General features: G+C 49.5%; 1 protein-coding gene across 1 annotated transcript in view; it reads right to left on the reverse strand.

Annotated features, from left to right (window-relative positions):
* LOC128701043 (myosin-IIIb-like) overlaps window positions 1-24,000 on the reverse strand; it is a 106,454-nt gene that overhangs the window by 68,060 nt on the left and 14,394 nt on the right. The window contains exons 3-15 of the mRNA XM_070080470.1: window positions 23,062-23,237; window positions 22,157-22,261; window positions 21,866-22,042; window positions 21,287-21,424; window positions 20,125-20,289; window positions 19,543-19,710; window positions 18,667-18,783; window positions 7,025-7,213; window positions 5,739-5,941; window positions 5,375-5,519; window positions 3,799-3,988; window positions 3,495-3,705; window positions 1,404-1,572 (exon numbers count right to left, since the gene is read on the reverse strand). Coding sequence (XP_069936571.1) covers window positions 1,404-1,572; window positions 3,495-3,705; window positions 3,799-3,988; window positions 5,375-5,519; window positions 5,739-5,941; window positions 7,025-7,213; window positions 18,667-18,783; window positions 19,543-19,710; window positions 20,125-20,289; window positions 21,287-21,424; window positions 21,866-22,042; window positions 22,157-22,261; window positions 23,062-23,237 — 2,153 coding nt within the window. The remainder of the gene's footprint in view (window positions 1-1,403; window positions 1,573-3,494; window positions 3,706-3,798; window positions 3,989-5,374; window positions 5,520-5,738; window positions 5,942-7,024; window positions 7,214-18,666; window positions 18,784-19,542; window positions 19,711-20,124; window positions 20,290-21,286; window positions 21,425-21,865; window positions 22,043-22,156; window positions 22,262-23,061; window positions 23,238-24,000) is intronic.

The raw sequence follows: 24,000 nt of genomic DNA on the forward strand, positions 1-24,000 counted from the left end.
AAACACCCCACAAACACCCCACAAACACCCCACAAACACCCCACAAACACCCCACAAACCCCACAAACACCCACCTCAATACCCTCAGACATATACTCCTGCTACTGACCCACCAAACACCCCACAAACACCCCACAAACACCCCACAAACACCCCACAAACACCCCACAAACCCCACAAACACCCACCTCAATTCCCTCAGACATATACTCCTGCTACTGACCCACCAAACACCCCACAAACACCCCACAAACACCCCACAAACCCCACAAACACCCCACAAACACCCCACAAACACCCCACAAACACCCCACAAACACCCCACCAACACCCCACAAACACCCACCTCAATGCCCTCAGACATATACTCCTGCTACTGACCCACCAAACACCCCACAAACACCCCACAAACACCCCACAAACACCCCACAAACACCCCACAAACACCCCACAAACACCCCACAAACACCCCACAAACACCACAAACACCACAAACACCCACCTCAATGCCCTCAGACATATACTCCTGCTACTGACCCACCAAACACCCCACAAACACCCCACAAACACCCACCTCAATGCCCTCAGACATATACTCCTGCTACTGACCCACCAAACACCCCACAAACACCCCACAAACACCCCACAAACACCCCACAAACACCCCACAAACACCACAAACACCCACCTCAATGCCCTCAGACATATACTCCTGCTACTGACCCACCAAACACCCCACAAACACCCCACAAACACCCCATAAACACCCCACAAACACCCCACAAACACCCCACAAACACCCCACAAACACCACAAACACCCACCTCAATGCCCTCAGACATATACTCCTGCTACTGACCCACCAAACACCCCACAAACACCCCACAAACACCCACCTCAATGCCCTCAGACATATACTCCTGCTACTGACCCACCAAACACCCCACAAACACCCCACAAACACCCCACAAACACCCCACAAACACCACAAACACCACAAACACCCACCTCAATGCCCTCAGACATATACTCCTGCTACTGACCCACCAAACACCCCACAAACACCCCACAAACACCCCACAAACACCCCACAAACACCCCACAAACACCCCATAAACACCCCACAAACACCCCACAAACCCCACAAACACCCACCTCAATGCCTTCAGACATATACTCCTGCTACTGACCCACCAAACACCCCACAAACACCCCACAAACACCCCACAAACACCCCACAAACACCCCACAAACACCCCATAAACACCCCACAAACACCCCACAAACCCCACAAACACCCACCTCAATGCCTTCAGACATATACTCCTGCTACTGACCCACCAAACACCCCACAAACACCCCACAAACACCCCACAAACACCACAAACACCACAAACACCCACCTCAATGCCCTCAGACATATACTCCTGCTGTTCCCAGGTAAAGATATGCTGGTTGAAGAAGTATTGGATCTGCTCGTTAGCAATGTTGATACACAGCTGTTCGAACGAGTTCTTCTCAAAGTTCTCAAACCCGAAGATGTCCAGTAGGCCTACGGCCAGGTTCTCTCCGCTGGAATACCCAGAGTCAGGTGTTACTTTTGACATAGACACAACATTTCTAAATTGATAATAACTCTCTCTCTCTCTCTCTCTCTCTCTCTCTCTCTCTTGGAGGTGTTTAACACCCGTTAAACACCTCCAATCACTTTTAAACACCCGACAAACACCAACAAACACCCTCAATCACTCCACAAACACCATTAAACACCTTCAAACACCCGTTCACGCCACCAAACACTCTCAAACACCTTACAAACACCACCAAACACCCGACAAACATTCTCAAACACCCCACAAACACCACCAAGCACCTTCAAACACCCACCAAACACCCCACCAACACCCGCAAACACCTCCAAACACCCTCAAACACCTACCAAACACCACCAAACACCACAAACACCACCAAACACCTACCAAACACCACCAAACACCACAAACACCACCAAACACCTACTAAACACCACCAAACACCTACCAAACACCACCAAACACCACAAACACCACCAAACATCTACCAAACACCACCAAACACCACAAACGCCACCAAACACCTACTAAACACCACCAAACACCTACCAAACACCACCAAACACCACAAACACCACCAAACACCTACTAAACACCACCAAACACCTACCAAACACCACCAAACACCACAAACACCACCAAACACCTACTAAACACCACCAAACACCTACCAAACACCACCAAACACCACAATCACCACCAAACACCTACCAAACACCACCAAACACCACAATCACCACCAAACACCTACTAAACACCACCAAACACCTACCAAACACCACCAAACACCACAATCACCACCAAACACCTACCAAACACCACCAAACACCACCAAACACCACAATCACCACCAAACACCTACTAAACACCACCAAACACCTACCAAACACCACCAAACACCACAAACACCACCAAACACCACAAACACCACCAAACACCTACCAAACACCACCAAACACCACAAACACCACCAAACACCACCAAACACCACAAACACCACCAAACATCTACCAAACACCACCAAACACCACAAACACCACCAAACACCTACTAAACACCACCAAACACCTACCAAACACCACCAAACACCACCAAACACCTACTAAACACCACCAAACACCACAAACACCACCAAACATCTACCAAACACCACCAAACTCCACAAACACCCTCAAACACCTACCAAACACCACCAAACACCTACCAAACACCACCAAACACCTACTAAACACCTACTAAACACCACCAAACACCCACCAAACACCACCAAACACCTACTAAACACCACCAAACACCACAAACACCACCAAACATCTACCAAACACCACCAAACTCCACAAACACCCTCAAACACCTACCAAACACCACCAAACACCTACCAAACACCACCAAACACCTACTAAACACCACCAAACACCTACCAAACACCACCAAACATCTACCAAACACCACAAACACCACCAAACACCTACTAAACACCACCAAACACCACCAAACACCACAAACACCACCAAACATCTACCAAACACCACCAAACTCCACAAACACCCTCAAACACCTACCAAACACCACCAAACACCTACTAAACACCACCAAACATCTACCAAACACCACAAACACCACCAAACTCCACAAACACCCTCAAACACCTACCAAACACCACCAAACACCACCAAACATCTACCAAACACCACAAACACCACCAAACTCCACAAACACCCTCAAACACCACAAACACCCTCAAACACCTACCAAACACCACCAAACACCACAAACACCACCAAACACCTACTAAACACCACCAAACACCACCAAACACCACAAACACCACCAAACACCTACCAAACACCACCAAACACCACCAAACACCCACAAACACCCACAAACACCCCACAAACTTACTAAACAATCCTACAAAACGACAGTAGACGGTTAATATTGTTGACGATCCAGTCGAAGAGTCGACCATACATGGCTTTAGACATAGCGTCCCTCGTCGACACTGCCTCGTCGACAGAGTTGTTCCTGGTGATAATCTCGCCCTTAGTGACGACGCTGTTAGAGGTCAGGGCTTCTGTCAGGTCCACAGGGTCGATACCCAGCAACTCAGAGACTGTAGGGCAGAACCAGGGCAAGATGATTTTAATTATTATTGTTATAACTATCATTATCATCGTTATCATCATTATAATCATCATTAACTCACCTATCTTCACCTGATCAACATTCTTGACGGCTGCTTGTTCGATATTGTCTCTGTCTATCGTCTGGTAGAAGTCGACGTCACCCAGGTTGATGATAGAGGCCAGAATCCTGTACACAGAGTCCAGTTCTTCGTCCTTAAAGCCCAGTGACTTGAAGCCGTCTACCACCTTGTTGAATTGTTGTAGATTGGCCTGGTAGATGGGGTAGATTGTGGTGGTTAGTGCTTGTGGTAGATGGGGTAGATTGTGGTGGTTAGTGCTTGTGGTAGATGGGGTAGATTTAGTGAGGTTAATAGTTGTGGTAGATGGGTAGATTTAGTTGGTTGGTAGTTGTGGTAGATGGGGTAGATTAAGTGAGGTTAGTAGTTGTGGTAGATGAAGTAGATTGTCTATCTTCCAGCTATACCCTTCTATTGAACTCCCGACCCTCCAAACCCGGGTATTGAACTCCTGTGCCTGTCTAGTCAGGTACTGAAGCCCCCAGATACTCACCTGGCTCCTGCTCCTGGTCCAGCAGGTATCCCAGCTACTCACCTGACTTCTGCTCCAGCAGGTACTCCAGCTACTCACCTGGCTCATCCTCCAGCAGGTACCCCAGGTACTCACCTGGCTTCTGTTCCAGCAGGTACTCCAGCTACTCACCTGGCTCATCCTCCAGCAGGTACCCCAGGTACTCACCTGGCTTCTGTTCCAGCAGGTACTCCAGCTACTCACCTGGCTCATCCTCCAGCAGGTACCCCAGGTACTCACCTGGCTCATCCTCCAGCAGGTACCCCAGCTACTCACCTGGCTCATCCTCCAGCAGGTACCCCAGCTACTCACCTGGCTCATCCTCCAGCAGGTACCCCAGCTACTCACCCGGCTTCTGCTCCAGCAGGTACCCCAGCTACTCACCTGGCTTCTGCTCCAGCAGGTACCCCAGCTACTCACCTGGCTTCTGCTCCAGCAGGTACCCCAGCTACTCACCTGGCTCATCCTCCAGCAGGTACCCCAGCTACTCACCTGGCTCATCCTCCAGCAGGTACCCTAGCTACTCACCTGGCTCATCCTCCAGCAGGTACCCCAGCTACTCACCTGGCTCATCCTCCAGCAGGTACCCCAGCTACTCACCTGGCTCATCCTCCAGCAGGTACCCCAGCTACTCGCCTGGCTTCTGTTCCAGCAGGTACCCCAGGTACTCACCTGGCTTCTGTTCCAGCAGGTACCCCAGCTACTCACCTGGCTCATCCTCCAGCAGGTACCCCAGCTACTCACCTGGCTTCTGTTCCAGCAGGTACCCCAGGTACTCACCTGGCTCATCCTCCAGCAGGTACCCCAGCTACTCACCTGGCTCATCCTCCAGCAGGTACCGCAGCTACTCACCTGGCTCATCCTCCAGCAGGTACCCCAGCTACTCACCTGGCTTCTGTTCCAGCAGGTACCCCAGCTACTCACCTGGCTCATCCTCCAGCAGGTACCCCAGCTACTCACCTGGCTTCTGTTCCAGCAGGTACCCCAGGTACTCACCTGGCTTCTGTTCCAGCAGGTACCCCAGCTACTCACCTGGCTCATCCTCCAGCAGGTACCCCAGCTACTCACCTGGCTCCTGCTCTTGCTCCAGCAGGTACCCCTAAGGTACCTGTGCTTCTCCCTCCTGGAATTATCCAGGCAGTACTGGAGCAACTTGTCCTCCGCTTCCAGACCGTCGTGAAGGTAGTAGAAGATGTGGAAATTCTGCTCTCCCCTGGAGAACAGTAGAACACTTAACAGAACACTAAAACACTTGGTAAAACTGATGGAACAGTCACTATAACACCACAACAGTCACCACAACACCACAACAGTCACCACAACACCACAACAGTCACCACAACACCACAACAGTCACCACAACACCACAACAGTCACCACAACACCACAACAGTCACCACACTACCACAAAACACCAGTTACTGTCACTTACTCAGCCTGGTAGACGACTCTAGACTGCTCCAGCAAGTAGACAGATATCTTGGCGCCAGTGACACGACCCAGTCTGGTATGAGTCAGTTCCAGGTACTTTCCAAAACGGGAAGAATTGTCGTTAATTCCCGTCTTCGCGTTCCCAAAGGCCTCCATGATGGGGTTGACTTGTAGGATCTTGTCTTCTAGGTTCCTGTTAGGTGCCTGGGGGGTAGGTTAAGGTAGATCAGGGGTTAGTAGGTGCCTGGGAGGGTAGGAGAAGGTTGGTAAGGGGTTAGAAGGTGCCTGGGAGGGTGATTGATGGGTCAGTAGGTGCCTGGGGGTGGGTGAAGGCTGGTCAGGGATTAGTAGATGCTGGGGGTAGGTGAAGGTTGGTCAGGGGTATGTAGGTGCCTGGGAGGGTGATTGATGGGTTAGTAGGTGCCTGGGGGTAGTTGAAGGTGGTCAGGAGTTAGTAGATGCCTGGGGGTAGGTTGAAGGGTTAGCAGGTGCCTGGAAGGGAAGGTGAAGGTTGGTCAGGGGGGTTAGTAGGTGCCTGAAGGGTAGGTGAAGGTTGGTCAGGGGTTAGTTGGTGCCTGGAGGGGTGGTTGAAGGGTTAGTAGGTGCCTGAGGGGTAAGTGAAGGTTGGTCAGGGGTTAGTAGGTTCCTGGTAGGGTGATTGATGGAATAGTAGGTGCCTAGGAGGTATGGGTGGTAATTAGGTGACTAGATTTACTGGCAGGAGAAGTAGATGGTAATTAGGTGACTAGGCTCATTGGCTAGGGAAGTAGGTGGTAATTAGGTGACTAGACTCATTGGCGAGGAAAGCAGGTGATAATTAGGTGAGTAGGATTGTGGGGAAAGTAGTAGGTAAGTAGGTACATGGAACAAGGCAACGGGTGACCTTCAGGTGATAGCAATTAGGTACACAAGTAATTAGGTATCAAAAACATGAAATTTCACAAACTGATAATTAAGGTACCTACTTTTCCCAGGGTAACTAACCCCAGATACCTACCGTTCCCAGGGTAACTAGTCCCAGGTACCTACCTACTTAGTGTAGAGGGTACGCCCCAACCCCAGGTACCTACCTTGCCTAGGGTAACTATCCCCAGGAACCTACATTGCCCATGGTAACTAGCCTCAGGTACCTACCTTGCCCAGAGTAACCACAGGTACCTACCTTACCCAGGGTAATTAACCCCAGGTACCTACCTCGCCCAGAGTAACTAGCCCCAGGTACTTACCTTGCCCAGGGTAACTATCCCCCAGGTACCTACATTGCCCAAGGTAACCACAGGTACCTACCTTGCCCAGAGTAACTAGGTGCTTGAGCAGGAAATTAGCACTCTCAGTCTTGCCAGCACCTGATTCTCCAGATATGACTATACACTGTTGCTGTTTCTGGTGCAGCATACTATGGTAAGCATTGTCAGCCATAGCAAAGATGTGTGGCGGATTCTCGCTCTTGACCATCCCTCTGTGTAGCTGTGACTCCTGTCAGAGATAGTCAGAGATAGTAGCTGTGACTCCTGCCAGAGATAGTAGCTGTGACTCCTGTCAGAGATAGTCAGAGATTGTAGCTGTGACTCCTGCCAGAGATAGTCAGAGATAGTAGCTGTGACTCCTGTCAGAGATAGTCAGAGATTGTAGCTGTGACTCCTGCCAGAGATAGTCAGAGATAGTAGCTGTGACTCCTGTTAGAGATAGTCAGAGATTGTAGCTGTGACTCCTGTTAGAGATAGTCAGAGATTGTAGCTGTGACTCCTGTTAGAGATAGTCAGAGATTGTAGCTGTGACTCCTGCCAGAGATAGTCAGAGATAGTAGCTGTGACTCCTGTTAGAGATAGACAGAGATTGTAGCTGTGACTCCTGCCAGAGATAGTCAGAGATAGTAGCTGTGACTCCTGTTAGAGATAGTCAGAGATTGTAGCTGTGACTCCTGTCAGAGATAGTCAGAGATACTAGCTGTGACTCCTGTTAGAGATAGTCAGAGATTGTAGCTGTGACTCCTGTTAGAGATAGTCAGAGATTGTAGCTGTGACTCCTGCCAGAGATAGTCAGAGATAGTAGCTGTGACTCCTGTCAGAGATAGTCAGAGATTGTAGCTGTGACTCCTGCCAGAGATAGTCAGAGATAGTAGCTGTGACTCCTGTTAGAGATAGTCAGAGTTTGTAGCTGTGACTCCTGTCAGAGATAGTAGCTGTGACTCCTGTCAGAGAGAGTCAGAGATAGTAGCTGTGACTCCTGTCCGAGATAGTCAGAGATTGTAGCTGTGACTCCTGTTAGAGATAGTCAGAGATAGTAGCTGTGACTCCTGTCAGAGATAGTAGCTGTGACTCCTGTCAGAGATAGTCAGAGATTGTAGCTGTGACTCCTGTTAGAGATAGTCAGAGATAGTAGCTGTGACTCCTGTCAGAGATAGTAGCTGTGACTCCTGTCCGAGATAATCAGAGATAGTAGCTGTGACTCCTGTTAGAGATAATCAGAGATAGTAGCTGTGACTCCTGTTAGAGATAGTCAGAGATAGTAGCTGTGACTCCTGTCAGAGATAGTCAGAGATAGTAGCTGTGACTCCTGTCAGATATAGTCAGAGATTGTAGCTGTGACTCCTGCCAGAGATAGTCAGAGATAGTAGCTGTGACTCCTGTTAGAGATAGTCAGAGATTGTAGCTGTGACTCCTGTCAGAGATAGTCAGAGATAGTAGCTGTGACTCCTGTCCGAGATAATCAGAGATAGTAGCTGTGACTCCTGTCAGAGATAGTCAGAGATTGTAGCTGCGACTCCTGTTAGAGATAGTCAGAGATTGTAGCTGTGACTCCTGTTAGAGATAGTCAGAGATTGTAGCTGTGACTCCTGTCAGAGATAGTCAGAGATAGTAGCTGTGACTCCTGTCAGAGATAGTCAGAGATAGTAGCTGTGACTCCTGTCAGAGATAGTAGCTGTGACTCCTGTCAGAGATAGTCAGAGATAGTAGCTGTGACTCCTGTCAGAGATAGTAGCTGTGACTCCTGTCAGAGATAGTCAGAGATAGAAGCTGTGACTCCTGCCAGAGATAGTCAGAGATTGTAGCTGTGACTCCTGTTAGAGATAGTCAGAGATTGTAGCTGTGACTCCTGTCAGAGATAGTCAGAGATAGTAGCTGTGACTCCTGTCAGAGATAGTCAGAGATAGTAGCTGTGACTCCTGTCAGGGATAGTCAGAGATAGTAGCTGTGACTCCTGCCAGAGATAGTCAGAGATTGTAGCTGTGACTCCTGTTAGAGATAGTCAGAGATTGTAGCTGTGACTCCTGTTAGAGATAGTCAGAGATTGTAGCTGTGACTCCTGTCAGAGATAGTCAGAGATAGTAGCTGTGACTCCTGTCAGAGATAGTCAGAGATTGTAGCTGTGACTCCTGTCAGAGATAGTCAGAGATAGTAGCTGTGACTCCTGTCCGAGATAATCAGAGATAGTAGCTGTGACTCCTGTCAGAGATAGTCAGAGATTGTAGCTGTGACTCCTGTTAGAGATAGTCAGAGATTGTAGCTGTGACTCCTGTTAGAGATAGTCAGAGATAGTAGCTGTGACTCCTGTCAGAGATAGTCAGAGATAGTAGCTGTGACTCCTGTCAGAGATAGTCAGAGATAGTAGCTGTGACTCCTGTCAGAGATAGTCAGAGATTGTAGCTGTGACTCCTGTCAGAGATAGTCAGAGATTGTAGCTGTGACTCCTGTTAGAGATAGTCAGAGATAGTAGCTGTGACTCCTGTTAGAGATAGTCAGAGATTGTAGCTGTGACTCCTGTCAGAGATAGTCAGAGATAGTAGCTGTGACTCCTGCCAGAGATAGTCAGAGATTGTAGCTGTGACGCCTGTCAGAGATAGTCAGAGATAGTAGCTGTGACTCCTGTCAGAGATAGTCAGAGATAGTAGCTGTGACTCCTGTCAGAGATAGTCAGAGATTGTAGCTGTGACTCCTGTTAGAGATAGTCAGATATTGTAGCTGTGACTCCTGTCAGAGATAGTCAGAGATAGTAGCTGTGACTCCTGTCAGAGATAGTCAGAGATAGTAGCTGTGACTCCTACCAGAGATAGTCAGAGATTGTAGCTGTGACTCCTGTCAGAGATAGTCAGAGATTGTAGCTGTGACTCCTGCCAGAGATAGTCAGAGATAGTAGCTGTGACTCCTGTTAGAGATAGTCAGATATTGTAGCTGTGACTCCTGTTAGAGATAGTCAGAGATTGTAGCTGTGACTCCTGTCAGAGATAGTCAGAGATAGTAGCTGTGACTCCTGTCAGAGATAGTCAGAGATAGTAGCTGTGACTCCTGTCAGAGATAGTCAGAGATTGTAGCTGTGACTCCTGTCAGAGATAGTCAGAGATTGTAGCTGTGACTCCTGTTAGAGATAGTCAGAGATAGTAGCTGTGACTCCTGTCAGAGATAGTCAGAGATTGTAGCTGTGACTCCTGTTAGAGATAGTCAGAGATTGTAGCTGTGACTCCTGTCAGAGATAGTCAGAGATAGTAGCTGTGACTCCTGTCAGAGATAGTCAGAGATAGTAGCTGTGACTCCTACCAGAGATAGTCAGAGATTGTAGCTGTGACTCCTGTCAGAGATAGTCAGAGATTGTAGCTGTGACTCCTGCCAGAGATAGTCAGAGATAGTAGCTGTGACTCCTGTTAGAGATAGTCAGAGATTGTAGCTGTGACTCCTGTCAGAGATAGTCAGAGATTGTAGCTATGAATCCTGTCAGACATAGTCAGAGATAGTAGCTGTGACTCCTGTCAGAGATAGTCAGAGATAGTAGCTGTGACTCCTGCCAGAGATAGTCAGAGATAGTAGCTGTGACTCCTGTCAGACATAGTCAGAGATTGTAGCTGTGACTCCTGTCAGAGATAGTCAGAGATAGTAGCTGTGACTCCTGCCAGAGATAGTCAGAGATAGTAGCTGTGACTCCTGTCAGAGATAATCAGAGATAGTCAGAGATAGTAGGTGTGACTCCTGTCAGAGATAGTCAGATATAGTAGCTGTGACTCCTGCCAGAGATAGTCAGAGATAATCAGAGATAGTAGCTGTGACTATTGTCAGAGATAATCAGAGATAGTCAGAGATAGTAGCTGTGACTCCTGTCAGAGATAGTCAGAGATAGTAGCTGTGACTCCTGTCAGAGATAGTCAGAGATTGTAGCTGTGACTCCTGTTAGAGATAGTCAAAGATAATAGCTGTGACTCCTGTCACAGATAGTCAGAGATAGTAGCTGTGACTCCTGTCACAGATAGTCAGAGATAGTAGCTGTGACTCCTGTTAGAGATAGTTAGAGATTGTAGCTGTGACTCCTGTCAGAGACAGTCAGCGATAGTAGCTGTGACTCCAGCCAGAGATAGTCAGAGATAGTAGCTGTGACTCTTGTCAGAGACAGTCAGTGATAGTCAGATAGTCAGAGATAGTAGCTGTGACTCCTGTCAGAGACAGTGTGAGAAAGTGAGAGACAGTGTGAGACAGTTGGTGTGTTTCCTGTGAGAGACAGTGTGAGACAGTGGGTGTGTCTCCTGTGAGAGACAGTGTGAGACAGTGGGTGTGACTCCTGTGAGAGACAGTGTGAGACAGTGGGTGCGACTCCTGTGAGAGACAGTGTGAGACAGTGGGTGTGACTCCTGTGAGAGACAGTGTGAGACAGTGGGTGTGACTCCCGTGAGAGACAGTGAGAGACAGTGTGAGACAGTGGGTGTGACTCCTGTGAGAAACAGTGTGAGACAGTGTGAGACAGTGGGTGTGACTCCTGTGAGACACAGTGTGAGACAGTGTGAGTCAGTGGGTGTGACTCCTGTGAGAGACAGTGTGAGACAGTGTGAGACAGTGGGTGTGACTCCTGTGAGAGACAGTGAGAGGCAGTGTGAGACAGTGGGTGTGACTCCTGTGAGAGACAGTGTGAGACAGTGGGTGTGACTCCTGTGAGAGACAGTGTGAGACAGTGGGTGTGACTCCTGTGAGAGACAGTGTGAGACAGTGTGAGACAGTGGGTGTGACTCCTGTGAGAGACAGTGTGAGACAGTGGGTGTGACTCCTGTGAGAGACAGTGTGAGACAGTGGGTGTGACTCCTGTGTGAGACAGTGGGTGTGACTCCTGTGAGAGACAGTGTGAGACAGTGTGAGACAGTGTGAGACAGTGGGTGTGACTCCTGTGAGAGACAGTGTGAGACAGTGTGAGACAGTGGGTGTGACTCCTGTGAGAGACAGTGTGAGACAGTGGGTGTGACTCCTGTGAGAGACAGTGTGAGACAGTGTGAGACAATGCGTGTGACTCCTGTGAGAGACAGTGTGAGACAGTAGGTGTGACTCCTGTGAGAGACAGTGTGAGACAGTGGGTGTGACTCCTGTGAGAGACAGTGTGAGACAGTGGGTGTGACTCCTGTGTGAGACAGTGTGAGACAGTGGGTGTGACTCCTGTGAGAGACAGTGTGAGACAGTGGGTGTGTCTCCTGTGAGAGACAGTGTGAGACAGTGGGTGTGACTCCTGTGAGAGACAGTGTGAGACAGTGTGTGTGTCTCCTCTGAGAGACAGTGTGAGACAGTGGGTGTGACTCCTGTGAGAGACAGTGTGAGACAGTGGGTGTGACTCCTGTGAGAGACAGTGTGAGACAGTGGGTGTGACTCTTGTGAGAGACAGTGTGAGACAGTGGGTGTGACTCCTGTGAGAGACAGTGTGAGAGAGTGGATGTGACTCCTGTGTGAGACAGTGGGTGTGACTCCTGTGAGAGACAGTGTGAGACAGTGTGAGACAGTGGGTGTGTCTCCTGTGTGAGACAGTGTGAGACAGTGGGTGTGTCTCCTGTGAGAGACAGTGTGAGACAGTGGGTGTGACTCCTGTTTGAGACAGTGTGAGACAGTGTGTGTGACTCCTGTTTGAGACAGTGTGAGACAGTGGGTGTGACTCCTGTGAGAGACAGTGTGAGACAGTGGGTGTGTCTCCTGTGAGAGACAGTGTGAGACAGTGGGTGTGACTCCTGTTTGAGACAGTGTGAGACAGTGGGTGTGACTCCTGTGAGAGACAGTGTGAGACAGTGGGTGTGTCTCCTGTGAGAGACAGTGTGAGACAGTGGGTGTGACTCCTGTGAGAGACAGTGTGAGACAGTGTGAGACAGTGGGTGTGTCTCCTGTGAGAGACAGTGTGAGACAGTGGGTGTGTCTCCTGTGAGAGACAGTGTGAGACAGTGGGTGTGACTTCTGTGAGAGACAGTGTGAGACAGTGGGTGTGACTCCTGTGAGAGACAATGTGAGACAGTGTGAGACAGTGGGTGTGACTCCTGTGAGAGACAGTGTGAGACAGTGTGAGACAGTGGGTGTGACTCCTGTGAGAGACAGTGTGAGACAGTGTGAGACAGTGGGTGTGACTCCTGTGAGAGACAGTGGGTGTGACTCCTGTGAGAGACAGTGTGAGACAGTGTGAGACAATGGGTGTGACTCCTGTGAGAGACAGTGTGAGACAGTGGGTGTGACTCCTGTGAGAGACAATGTGAGACAGTGTGAGACAGTGGGTGTGACTCCTGTGAGAGACAATGTGAGACAGTGGGTGTGACTCCTGTGAGAGACAGTGTGAGACAGTGGGTGTGACTCCTGTGAGAGACAGTGTGAGACAGTGGGTGTGACTCCCGTGAGAGACAGTGTGAGACAGTGGGTGTGACTCCTGTGAGAGACAGTATGAGACAGTGTGTGAGACTCCTGTGAGAGACAGTGTGACACAGTGGGTGTGTCTCCTGTGAGAGACAGTGTGAGACAGTGTGTGTGACTCCTGTGAGAGACAGTGTGAGACAGTGTGAGACAGTGGGTGTGTCTCCTGTGAGAGACAGTGTGAGACAGTGTGTGTGACTCCTGTGAGAGACAGTGTGAGACAGTGTGTGTGACTCCTGTGAGAGACAGTGTGAGACAGTTTGTGTGACTCCTGTGAGAGACAGTGTGAGACAGTGTGAGACAGTGTGAGACAGTGTGAGACAGTGTGTGTGACTTCTGTGAGAGAGAGTGTGAGACAGTGTGAGACAGTGGGTGTGACTCCTGTGAGAGACAGTGTGAGACAGTGTGAGACAGTGGGTGTGACTCCTCTGAGAGACAGTGTGAGACAGTGTGAGACAGTGGGTGTGACTCCTGTGAGAGGCAGTGTGAGACAGTGGGTGTGACTCCTGTGAGAGACAGTGTGAGACAGTGTGAGGCAGTGGGTGTGACTCCTGTGAGAGACAGTGTGAGACAGTGTGAGACAGTGGGTGTGACTCCTGTGAGAGACAATGTGAGACAGTGTGAGACAGTGGGTGTGACTCCTGTGAGAGACAGTGTGAGACAGTGGGTGTGACTCCTGTGAGAGACAGTGTGAGGCAGTGGGTGTGACTCCTGTGAGAGACAGTGTGAGACAGTGGGTGTGACTCCTGTGAGAGACAGTGTGAGACAGTGGGTGTGACTCCTGTGAGAGACAGTGTGAGACAGTGTGTGTGTCTCCTGTGAGAGACAGTGTGAGACAGTGGGTGTGACTCCTGTGAGAGACAGTGTGACACAGTGGGTGTGTCTCCTGTGAGAGACAGTGTGAGACAGTGTGTGTGACTCCTGTGAGAGACAGTGTGAGACAGTGTGAGACAGTGGGTGTGTCTCCTGTGAGAGACAGTGTGAGACAGTGTGTGTGACTCCTGTGAGAGACAGTGTGAGACAGTGTGTGTGACTCCTGTGAGAGACAGTGTGAGACAGTGGGTGTGACTCCTGTGAGAGACAGTGTGAGACAGTGTGAGACAGTGTGAGACAGTGGGTGTGACGTCTTTGAGAGATAGTGTGAGACAGTGTGAGACAGTGTGAAACAGTGTGAGACAGTGAGAGACAGTGTGAGACAGTGTGAGACAGTGTGAGACAGTGGGTGTGACTCCTGTGCGAGACAGTGTGAGACAGTGGGTGTGACTCCTGTGAGAGACAGTGTGAGACAGTGTGAGACAGTGTGAGACAGTGTGAGACAGTGGGTGTGACTCCTGTGTGAGACAGTGTGAGACAGTGTGAGACAGTGGGTGTGACTCCTGTGTGAGACAGTGTGAGACAGTGTGAGACAGTGGGTGTGACTCCTGTGAGAGATAGTGTGAGACAGTGTGAGACAGTGTGAGACAGTGGGTGTGACTCCTGTGTGAGACAGTGGGTGTGACTCCTGTGTGAGACAGTGTGAGACAGTGGGTGTGACTCCTGTGTGAGACAGTGTGAGACAGTGGGTGTGACTCCTGTGTGAGACAGTGTGAGACAGTGGGTGTGACTCCTGTGAGAGACAGTGGGAGACAGTGGGTGTGACTCCTGTGAGAGACAGTGTGAGACAGTGGGTGTGACTCCTGTGAGAGACAGTGTGACACAGTGGGTGTGTCTCCTGTGAGAGACAGTGTGAGACAGTGTGTGTGACTCCTGTGAGAGACAGTGTGAGACAGTGTGAGACAGTGGGTGTGTCTCCTGTGAGAGACAGTGTGAGACAGTGTGTGTGACTCCTGTGAGAGACAGTGTGAGACAGTGTGTGTGACTCCTGTGAGAGACAGTGTGAGAGAGTGGGTGTGACTCCTGTGAGAGACAGTGTGAGACAGTGTGTGTGACTCCTGTGAGAGACAGTGTGAGACAGTGGGTGTGACTTCTGTGAGAGATAGTGTGAGACAGTGTGAGACAGTGTGAGACAGTGTGAGACAGTATGAGACAGTGTGAGACAGTGGGTGTGACTCCTGTGCGAGACAGTGTGAGACAGTGGGTGTGACCCCTGTGAGAGACAGTGTGAGACAGTGTGAGACAGTGTGAGACAGTGGGTGTGACTCCTGTGTGAGACAGTGTGAGACAGTGTGAGACAGTGGGTGTGACTCCTGTGAGAGATAGTGTGAGACAGTGTGAGACAGTGTGAGACAGTGATTGTGACTCCTGTGTGAGACAGTGTGAGACAGTGGGTGTGACTCCTGTGTGAGACAGTGTGAGACAGTGGGTGTGACTCCTGTGTGAGACAGTGTGAGACAGTGGGTGTGACTCCTGTGTGAGACAGTGTGAGACATTGGGTGTGACTCCTGTGAGAGACAGTGTGAGACAGTGTGAGACAGTGGGTGTGACTCCTGTGTGAGACAGTGTGAGACAGTGTGAGACAGTGGGTGTGACTCCTGTGTGAGACAGTGTGAGACAGTGTGAGACAGTGGGTGTGACTCCTGTGAGAGATAGTGTGAGACAGTGTGAGACAGTGTGAGACAGTGGGTGTGACTCCTGTGTGAGACCGTGAGAGACAGTGGGTGTGACTCCTGTGTGAGACAGTGTGAGACAGTGGGTGTGACTCCTGTGTGAGACAGTGTGAGACAGTGGGTGTGACTCCTGTGTGAGACAGTGTGAGACAGTGTGTGTGACTCCTGTGAGAGACAGTGTGAGACAGTGTGAGACAGTGGGTGTGACTCCTGTGAGAGACAGTGTGAGACAGTGGGTGTGACTCCTGTGAGAGACAGTGTGAGACAGTGGGTGTGACTCCTGTGTGAGACAGTGTGAGACAGTGTGAGACAGTGGGTGTGACTCCTGTGTGAGACAGTGTGAGACAGTGTGAGACAGTGGGTGTGACTCCTGTGTGAGACAGTGTGAGACAGTGTGAGACAGTGGGTGTGACTCCTGTGAGAGACAGTGTGAGACAGTGTGTGTGACTCCTGTGAGAGACAGTGTGAGACAGTGGGTGTGACTCCTGTGAGAGACAGTGTGAGACAGTGTGAGACAGTGGGTGTGACTCCTGTGTGAGACAGTGTGAGACAGTGTGAGACAGTGGGTGTGACTCCTGTGTGAGACAGTGTGAGACAGTGTGAGACAGTGTGAGACAGTGGGTGTGACTCCTGTGTGAGACAGTGTGAGACAGTGTGAGACAGTGGGTGTGACTCCTGTGAGAGACAGTGTGAGACAGTGTGTGTGACTCCTGTGAGAGACAGTGTGAGACAGTGGGTGTGACTCCTGTGAGAGACAGTGTGAGACAGTGTGTGTGACTCCTGTGAGAGACAGTGTGAGACAGTGGGTGTGACTCTTGTGAGAGACAGTGTGAGACAGTGGGTGTGTCTCCTGTGAGAGACAGTGTGAGACAGTGGGTGTGACTCCTGTGAGAGACAGTGTGAGACAGTGTGTGCGACTCCTGTGAGAGACAGTGTGAGACAGTGGGTGTGACTCCTGTGAGAGACAGTGTGAGACAGTGTGAGACAGTGGGTGTGACTCCTGTGTGAGACAGTGTGAGACAGTGTGAGACAGTGTGAGACAGTGTGAGACAGTGGGTGTGACTCCTGTGTGAGACAGTGTGAGACAGTGTGAGACAGTGGGTGTGACTCCTGTGTGAGACAGTGTGAGACAGTGTGAGACAGTGGGTGTGACTCCTGTGAGAGACAGTGTGAGACAGTGTGTGTGACTCCTGTGAGAGACAGTGTGAGACAGTGGGTGTGACTCCTGTGAGAGACAGTGTGAGACAGTGTGTGTGACTCCTGTGAGAGACAGTGTGAGACAGTGGGTGTGACTCCTGTGAGAGACAGTGTGAGACAGTGTGTGTGACTCCTGTGAGAGACAGTGTGAGACAGTGGGTGTGACTCCTGTGAGAGACAGTGTGAGACAGTGTGTGTGACTCCTGTGAGAGACAGTGTGAGACAGTGTGAGACAGTGGGTGTGACTCCTGTGAGAGACAGTGTGAGACAGTGTGTGTGACTCCTGTGAGAGACAGTGTGAGACAGTGGGTGTGACTCCTGTGAGAGACAGTGTGAGACAGTGTGTGTGATTCCTGTGAGAGACAGTGTGAGACAGTGGGTGTGACTCCTGTGAGAGACAGTGTGAGACAGTGTTTGTGACTCCTGTGAGAGACAGTGTGAGACAGTGGGTGTGACTCCTGTGAGAGACAGTGTGAGACAGTGTGTGTGACTCCTGTGAGAGACAGTGTGAGACAGTGTGAGACAGTGGGTGTGACTCCTGTGAGAGACAGTGTGAGACAGTGTGAGACAGTGTGTGTGACTCCTGTGAGAGACAGTGTGAGACAGTGTGAGACAGTGGGTGTGACTCCTGTGAGAGACAGTGTGAGACAGTGTGTGTGACTCCTGTGAGAGACAGTGTGAGACAGTGTGAGACAGTGTGTGTGACTCCTGTGAGAGACAGTGTGAGACAGTGTGAGACAGTGGGTGTGACTCCTGTGAGAGACAGTGTGTGTGACTCCTGTGAGAGACAGTGTGAGACAGTGGGTGTGACTCCTGTGAGAGACAGTGTGAGACAGTGTGTGTGACTCCTGTGAGAGACAGTGTGAGACAGTGTGAGACAGTGGGTGTGACTCTTGTGAGAGACAGTGTGAGACAGTGTGAGACAGTGTGTGTGACTCCTGTGAGAGACAGTGTGAGACAGTGTGAGACAGTGGGTGTGACTCTTGTGAGAGACAGTGTGAGACAGTGTGAGACAGTGTGTGTGACTCCTGTGAGAGACAGTGTGAGACAGTGTGAGACAGTGGGTGTGACTCTTGTGAGAGACAGTGTGAGACAGTGTGAGACAGTGGGTGTGACTCTTGTGAGAGACAGTGTGAGACAGTGTGAGACAGTGTGTGTGACTCCTGTGAGAGACAGTGTGAGACAGTGTGAGACAGTGTGTGTGACTCCTGTGAGAGACAGTGTGAGACAGTGTGAGACAGTGGGTGTGACTCTTGTGAGAGACAGTGTGAGACAGTGTGAGACAGTGTGAGACAGTGGGTGTGACTCCTGTGAGAGACAGTCAGAGATAGTTAGAGATAGTTAGAGATATAATAATTCTTATAATAATAATTATGGTAATAACAATAATAATAATTATAATAATAATAATAATAATAATAATAATAATAATAATAATAATAATAATAATAATAATAATAATATTTATTACTACCAGTACCTGACACAACTTATACAGACCATAATAATAACAATAATAACAATAATAATAATAATAATAATTATAATAATCACTCACAGTCTCGCCATAGACATCAATCTCCTTGAACGGGTTGACAGCAATCAATATGTCTCCCATATACGTGTAGATCTGGTCAGTTAGGTACCTCCTGTGTAGGTGGTCCACTATCACCTCCTGCAGGGGACGTAGGAGGTCGTTAAGTGCCTTAGTCATAGGGGAATAGATGGGTGTTAATTAGGTTCTGACTGGTGAGGGCTGGGGTACCCATACCCTGGGTAATGGGGGGAGATAAAGGGGTTGTAAATGTGTGGAAATGGGGGGGGTGAGAGAGAGGAGGTGATTTTGCATTTGTCTGTGAAAGTGGCCTTGAGGGGGGAATGCTGGTCACGGCGGTGGGGGAAATGAGGTGGAACGCAGGTGGAAAATGGGTGAAGGCTCAGGTGAAGGCTCGGGTGAAAGGCTCAGGTGAAGGCTCAGGTGAAAGGCTCAGGTGAAAGGCTCAGGTGAAAGGCTCGGGTGAAAGGCTCAGGTGAAAGGCTCAGGTGAAGGCTCGGGTGAAAGGCTCCAGGAACCCCTCGCTTTCTGATAGATGTTATGTGACATAATTACCTCTGATTTGAGCTCTGGACCATAAGGAATTGGATTTTAAAAACACACATACACACACACACACACACACACACACACACACACACACACACACACACACACACACACACACACACACACACACACACACACACACACACACTCACAGGGAGAGAGTGACCCTAGCATCGACCAGTGAAGAGGTGGGGCCATGAGCTGTAAATCAACCCCAATAACCGCACATATGACTACACACACACACACACACACACACACATACACACAACAGCCTCTCCTGTCCCCACCGTCACTTACTGTCATCACTGTACTGTCTACCATACAAACCTCAGACAACTTCTCCAGACAGGCCAGATCGTCCATCCACAGAGGTGTTCTCTTCGTTTTCCTGTCAGCCTTCAAGGCTCCTCCTTTGATGGTCGTTTCTGGCTGTTTCTGAACCAGTTGGTTCCTCTTCTTTAAGTCGTCTTGCAGGAGAATCAGCTGGAGGCGGATCTGGTGGAGGAGTGGATAGTAATAGGCTGAATTCAAAGGGGCTATGCCTAATTAGGCCCACTGAAATTTCACTAAGTGTCAATGTTTTGGAGATTTTAACGGTGATTTTGGCGAATAAGTCAAGATAATCGCCTCATTTTCTAGTTTTGGGTCCAAACTGTGCTGGATTTCTGTCAATTTAGGCCTAAGGAGCCGTGGGCGTTAAGACACGGTCGTCTGACAAGGACAAAGTCTGAAATTCACTTCGAGAGAGAGTTTGGATGTTGGGAGGGTTCAGTCCTCGTCCAGGTGCTTACCTCACCCTACCTCCCTCACTACCTACTCCCCAACCTCCCCCACAACCTCACCTCCCCAGGGTTGATACGGGGACTCCTTCAACACATACTTCCCCAGTCTCCCCACCGAAAGCCTCACCTCCTCAGGGTTGTTGGGGACAGCCTTGATGAAGGGGTGTTGTAGTAGTTCCTTAGACCCTGGCCGTTGTTCAAAGTCCTTGATCAAACACTCTGCTATGAAGTCGTTCAGTTCGAAGGACCATTCAACAGGACGATCAAGTGTGGGTGGTGGGTTCCTTGGTATCTGGTGGAGAAGAAGAACATAACCCAAAATACCATGGCTGTAATATTTCATTATTAACCTACAATACCATAACTCAGAAGTTATGTGTAATACTAGTTATGTAAACCTTATCATACCTGAAACAAACCATACCACGGGCGGGGATAGAACCCACGATCAGAGAGTCTCAAAACTCCAGACCGTCGCGTTAGCTACTTGAGCTAGAGTTCGTCACGGCCACGCTAGCTGGAGATTCGTCTGTAAAAACTTGCATTTGTGGTCACAGTGGTGCTTATGCTAACCTTCCTATGGTGTAGAAATATACCTAGTTGGATGAATCTTATTGTGGCTAGCTGGCCCAATGGCTAACGTGACGGTCTAGAGTTTTGAGACTCTCTGATCGCGGGTTCTATCCCCGCCCGTGGTATGGTTTGTTTGCAATCGTGTCATTACGATTTCGTGAGTCATACCTGGAACAAAGTTATAACTGGATGCATCTTAATTATGAGGTTTCCTAGGGTTCAGTACTGTGCGAGTTCCAGGTGGCCCTATACTCCAACAGCAACAAGAAGAGATGGTCTTCAGAGAAGCTGGAACACTCACCTGGAAGAGGGACCTGATGGAAGGGATCTACAAGGGGAGCATTCACCTAGAACAAGTCCCCGATGGGATGGATCTGTCATAACTCACCTGGAACAGGGTCTTCATGGGATGGCTCTAGTATCACTCACCTGGAACAGGGCCCTCATGGGATGGATCTATCATAACTCACCTGGAACAGGGTCTTCATGGGATGGATCTAGTATCACTCATCTGGAACAGGGCCCTCATGGGATGGATCTATCATAACTCACCTGGAACAGGGTCTTCATGGGATGGATCTAGTATCACTCACCTGGAACAGGGCCCTCATGGGATGGATCTATCATAACTCACCTGGAACAGGGTCTTCATGGGATGGATCTAGTATCACTCACCTGGAACAGGGCCCTCATGGGATGGATCTGTCATAACTCACCTGGAACAGGGCCCTCATGGGATGGATCTCAGACAATGGGGGTTCCCCATCAGCCAGCTCTATGGCAGTGATGCCCAGGGACCAGACGTCACACCTTACGTCGTAACTATAATCCAATTGTTGTTCACACGCGATCACCTGTAAACACCCATTACCCCATTAAAATCATCCATTAAATCTTTAAAATCACCCATTAACACCTTAAAATTACCACTAATCCTTTAAAATCACCATTAACCCCTTTTAAAGTGTGGAGGATGTACCTCAGAGGCCATCCAATAAGAGGTACCGACAGAAGTGTTCCTCCTGACCCAGGTGGAGGCCTTTAAATACCCACCAACCCCTTAGAAACCCCCTAGAACCCTTTTAAACCCCCTAGAACCCCTTAAAACCCCCATTAACTCTTCAGGGACGTACCTCAGAGGCCATCCAATAAGGGGTACCGACAGAAGTGTTCCTCCTGTCCCAGGTGGAGGCCTTTTAAATACCTATCAACCCTTAGAACCCTTTAAACTTCCCTAGAACCCTTCAAACTCCCTAGAATCCCTTAAAACCCCCATTAACTCTTCAGGGACGTACCTCAGGGGCCATCCAATAAGGGGTGCCCACAGAAGTGTTCCTCCTGCCCCAGGTGGAGGCCAGGTGGGAACTAACACCATAGTCCACCAGCTTAATGTTGCCCTGATCAGTCAGAAGAATATTGTGGCCTTTAATATCTCTGTGCATACACCGGTTCTCGTGTAGGTACGACAGTGCCTGTATCATAATTATCATTATTATTATTACGATGATAATTATTATGATTAGAATGATTATTATGATTGGAATCATGGTTATTATGATGATAATGATGAAGACAGACGTACTTACATCAATGGTCTCCTTGAGGATGTAAGCCAGCTGGGGTTCAGTCAGTCTCTGACCTCGTCTGATGAGTGCCTGGACCAGGTCTGTGACTGATCCTCTCTCACACAACTGTAGCAGACCAGAAAGAGACCGATTTAGACCCTGAGATACTCTCCTGGGGAGAGATAGCTACCTGTTGATTCACCTAGGTCTTGTGGTGAGGGAGAGAGATAGGTACCTGCTTACCTGTGTCTTAGAAGAGAGAAAGCTACCTGTTGCTTCACCTAGGTCTTGTGGTGAGGGAGAGAGATAGGTACCTGCTTACCTGTGTCTTAGAAGAGAGAAAGCTACCTGTTGCTTCACCTAGGTCTTGTGGTGAGGGAGAGAGATAGGTACCTGCTTACCTGTGTCTTAGAAGAGAGAGAGATAGCTACCTGTTGCTTCACCTAGGTCTTGTGGTGAGGGAGAGATTAGTACCTGTTTACCTGTGTCTTAGAAGAGAAAGAGATATAGGTACCTGTTGCTTTACCTAGGTCTTCTAGTGAGAGAGAGATATAGGTACCTGTTGCTTTACCTAGGTCTTGTGGTGAGACAGAGAGATAGGTACCTGCTTACCTATGTTTTAGCAGAAAGAGAGATAGGTACCTGTTGCTTTACCTAAGTCTTTTGGTGAGAGAGAGAGATAGGCACCTGCTTACCTATGTCTTAAAGACGGAGAGAGAGATATACCTACTTATAGTATAAGTCTTGAAGAGAGAGAAACCTACTCTCTCGTAGAGAGAGAGATACCTACTTTACCTACATCTTGTAGAGAGAGAGATACCTACTTTACCTACATCTTGTAGAGAGAAATAGGTATCTACTATACCTACATCTTGTAGAGAGAGAGAGAGATAGGTACCTACTCCACCACTACCTCCACTTCTTACCTCCATCACAATCCACACCTGATCCTCCTCCTGCTTGCCTGCCTTCTTAAAGAAGATACCGTGGAAAGCAGGAAGATTGGGGTGTAGACTTAGGTCCCTCAGAATTAGGTACTCTTCCTCTATTTCCTCCAGGTTTTCTCCTATGTTCTCCATCACCTTGATGGCCACCTGGTTACCTGGAAAGGAAAGTAGATGCTTAGTGGGACGTGAGGAGGTAATTAGGTGCTTAGTGGGACCTGAGGTGGTAATTAGGTGCATAGTGGTACCTGGGAGACGGGAAATTGGTGATTAATTACCTCCCAAGACCCTACCTAAGGAGGTAATTAGGAGGTTAGTGGGACCTGGGGGAGAGAGGTAGGTATATAGTGGGACGTAGTGAGATAAATAGGTGCTTAAAGTGGTTCTCTCATAATCTCCAACACTCTCCCTCATCCTCCAACACTCTCCAACACTCTCCCTCACCCTCTAACACTCTCCAACACTCTCCCTCACCCTCCAACACTCTCCAACACTCTCCCTCACCCTCCAACACTCTCCAACACTCTCCCTCACCCTCCAACACTCTCCAACACTCTCCCTCACCCTCCAACACTCTCCAACACTCTCCCTCACCCTCCAACACTCTCCAACACTCTCCCTCACCCTCCAACACTCTCCAACACTCTCCCTCACCCTCCAACACTCTCCAACACTCTCCCTCACCCTCCAACACTCTCCAACACTCTCCCTCACCCTCCAACACTCTCCAACACTCTCCCTCACCCTCCAACACTCTCCAACACTCTCCCTCACCCTCCAACACTCTCCAACACTCTCCCTCACCCTCCAACACTCTCCAACACTCTCCCTCACCCTCCAACACTCTCCAACACTCTCCCTCACCCTCCAACACTCTCCAACACTCTCCCTCACCCTCCAACACTCTCCAACACTCTCCCT

The sequence above is a fragment of the Cherax quadricarinatus genome, unplaced genomic scaffold (genome assembly GCF_038502225.1).
Source record: "Cherax quadricarinatus isolate ZL_2023a unplaced genomic scaffold, ASM3850222v1 Contig491, whole genome shotgun sequence".
Classification (NCBI taxonomy): Eukaryota; Metazoa; Arthropoda; class Malacostraca; order Decapoda; family Parastacidae; genus Cherax; species Cherax quadricarinatus.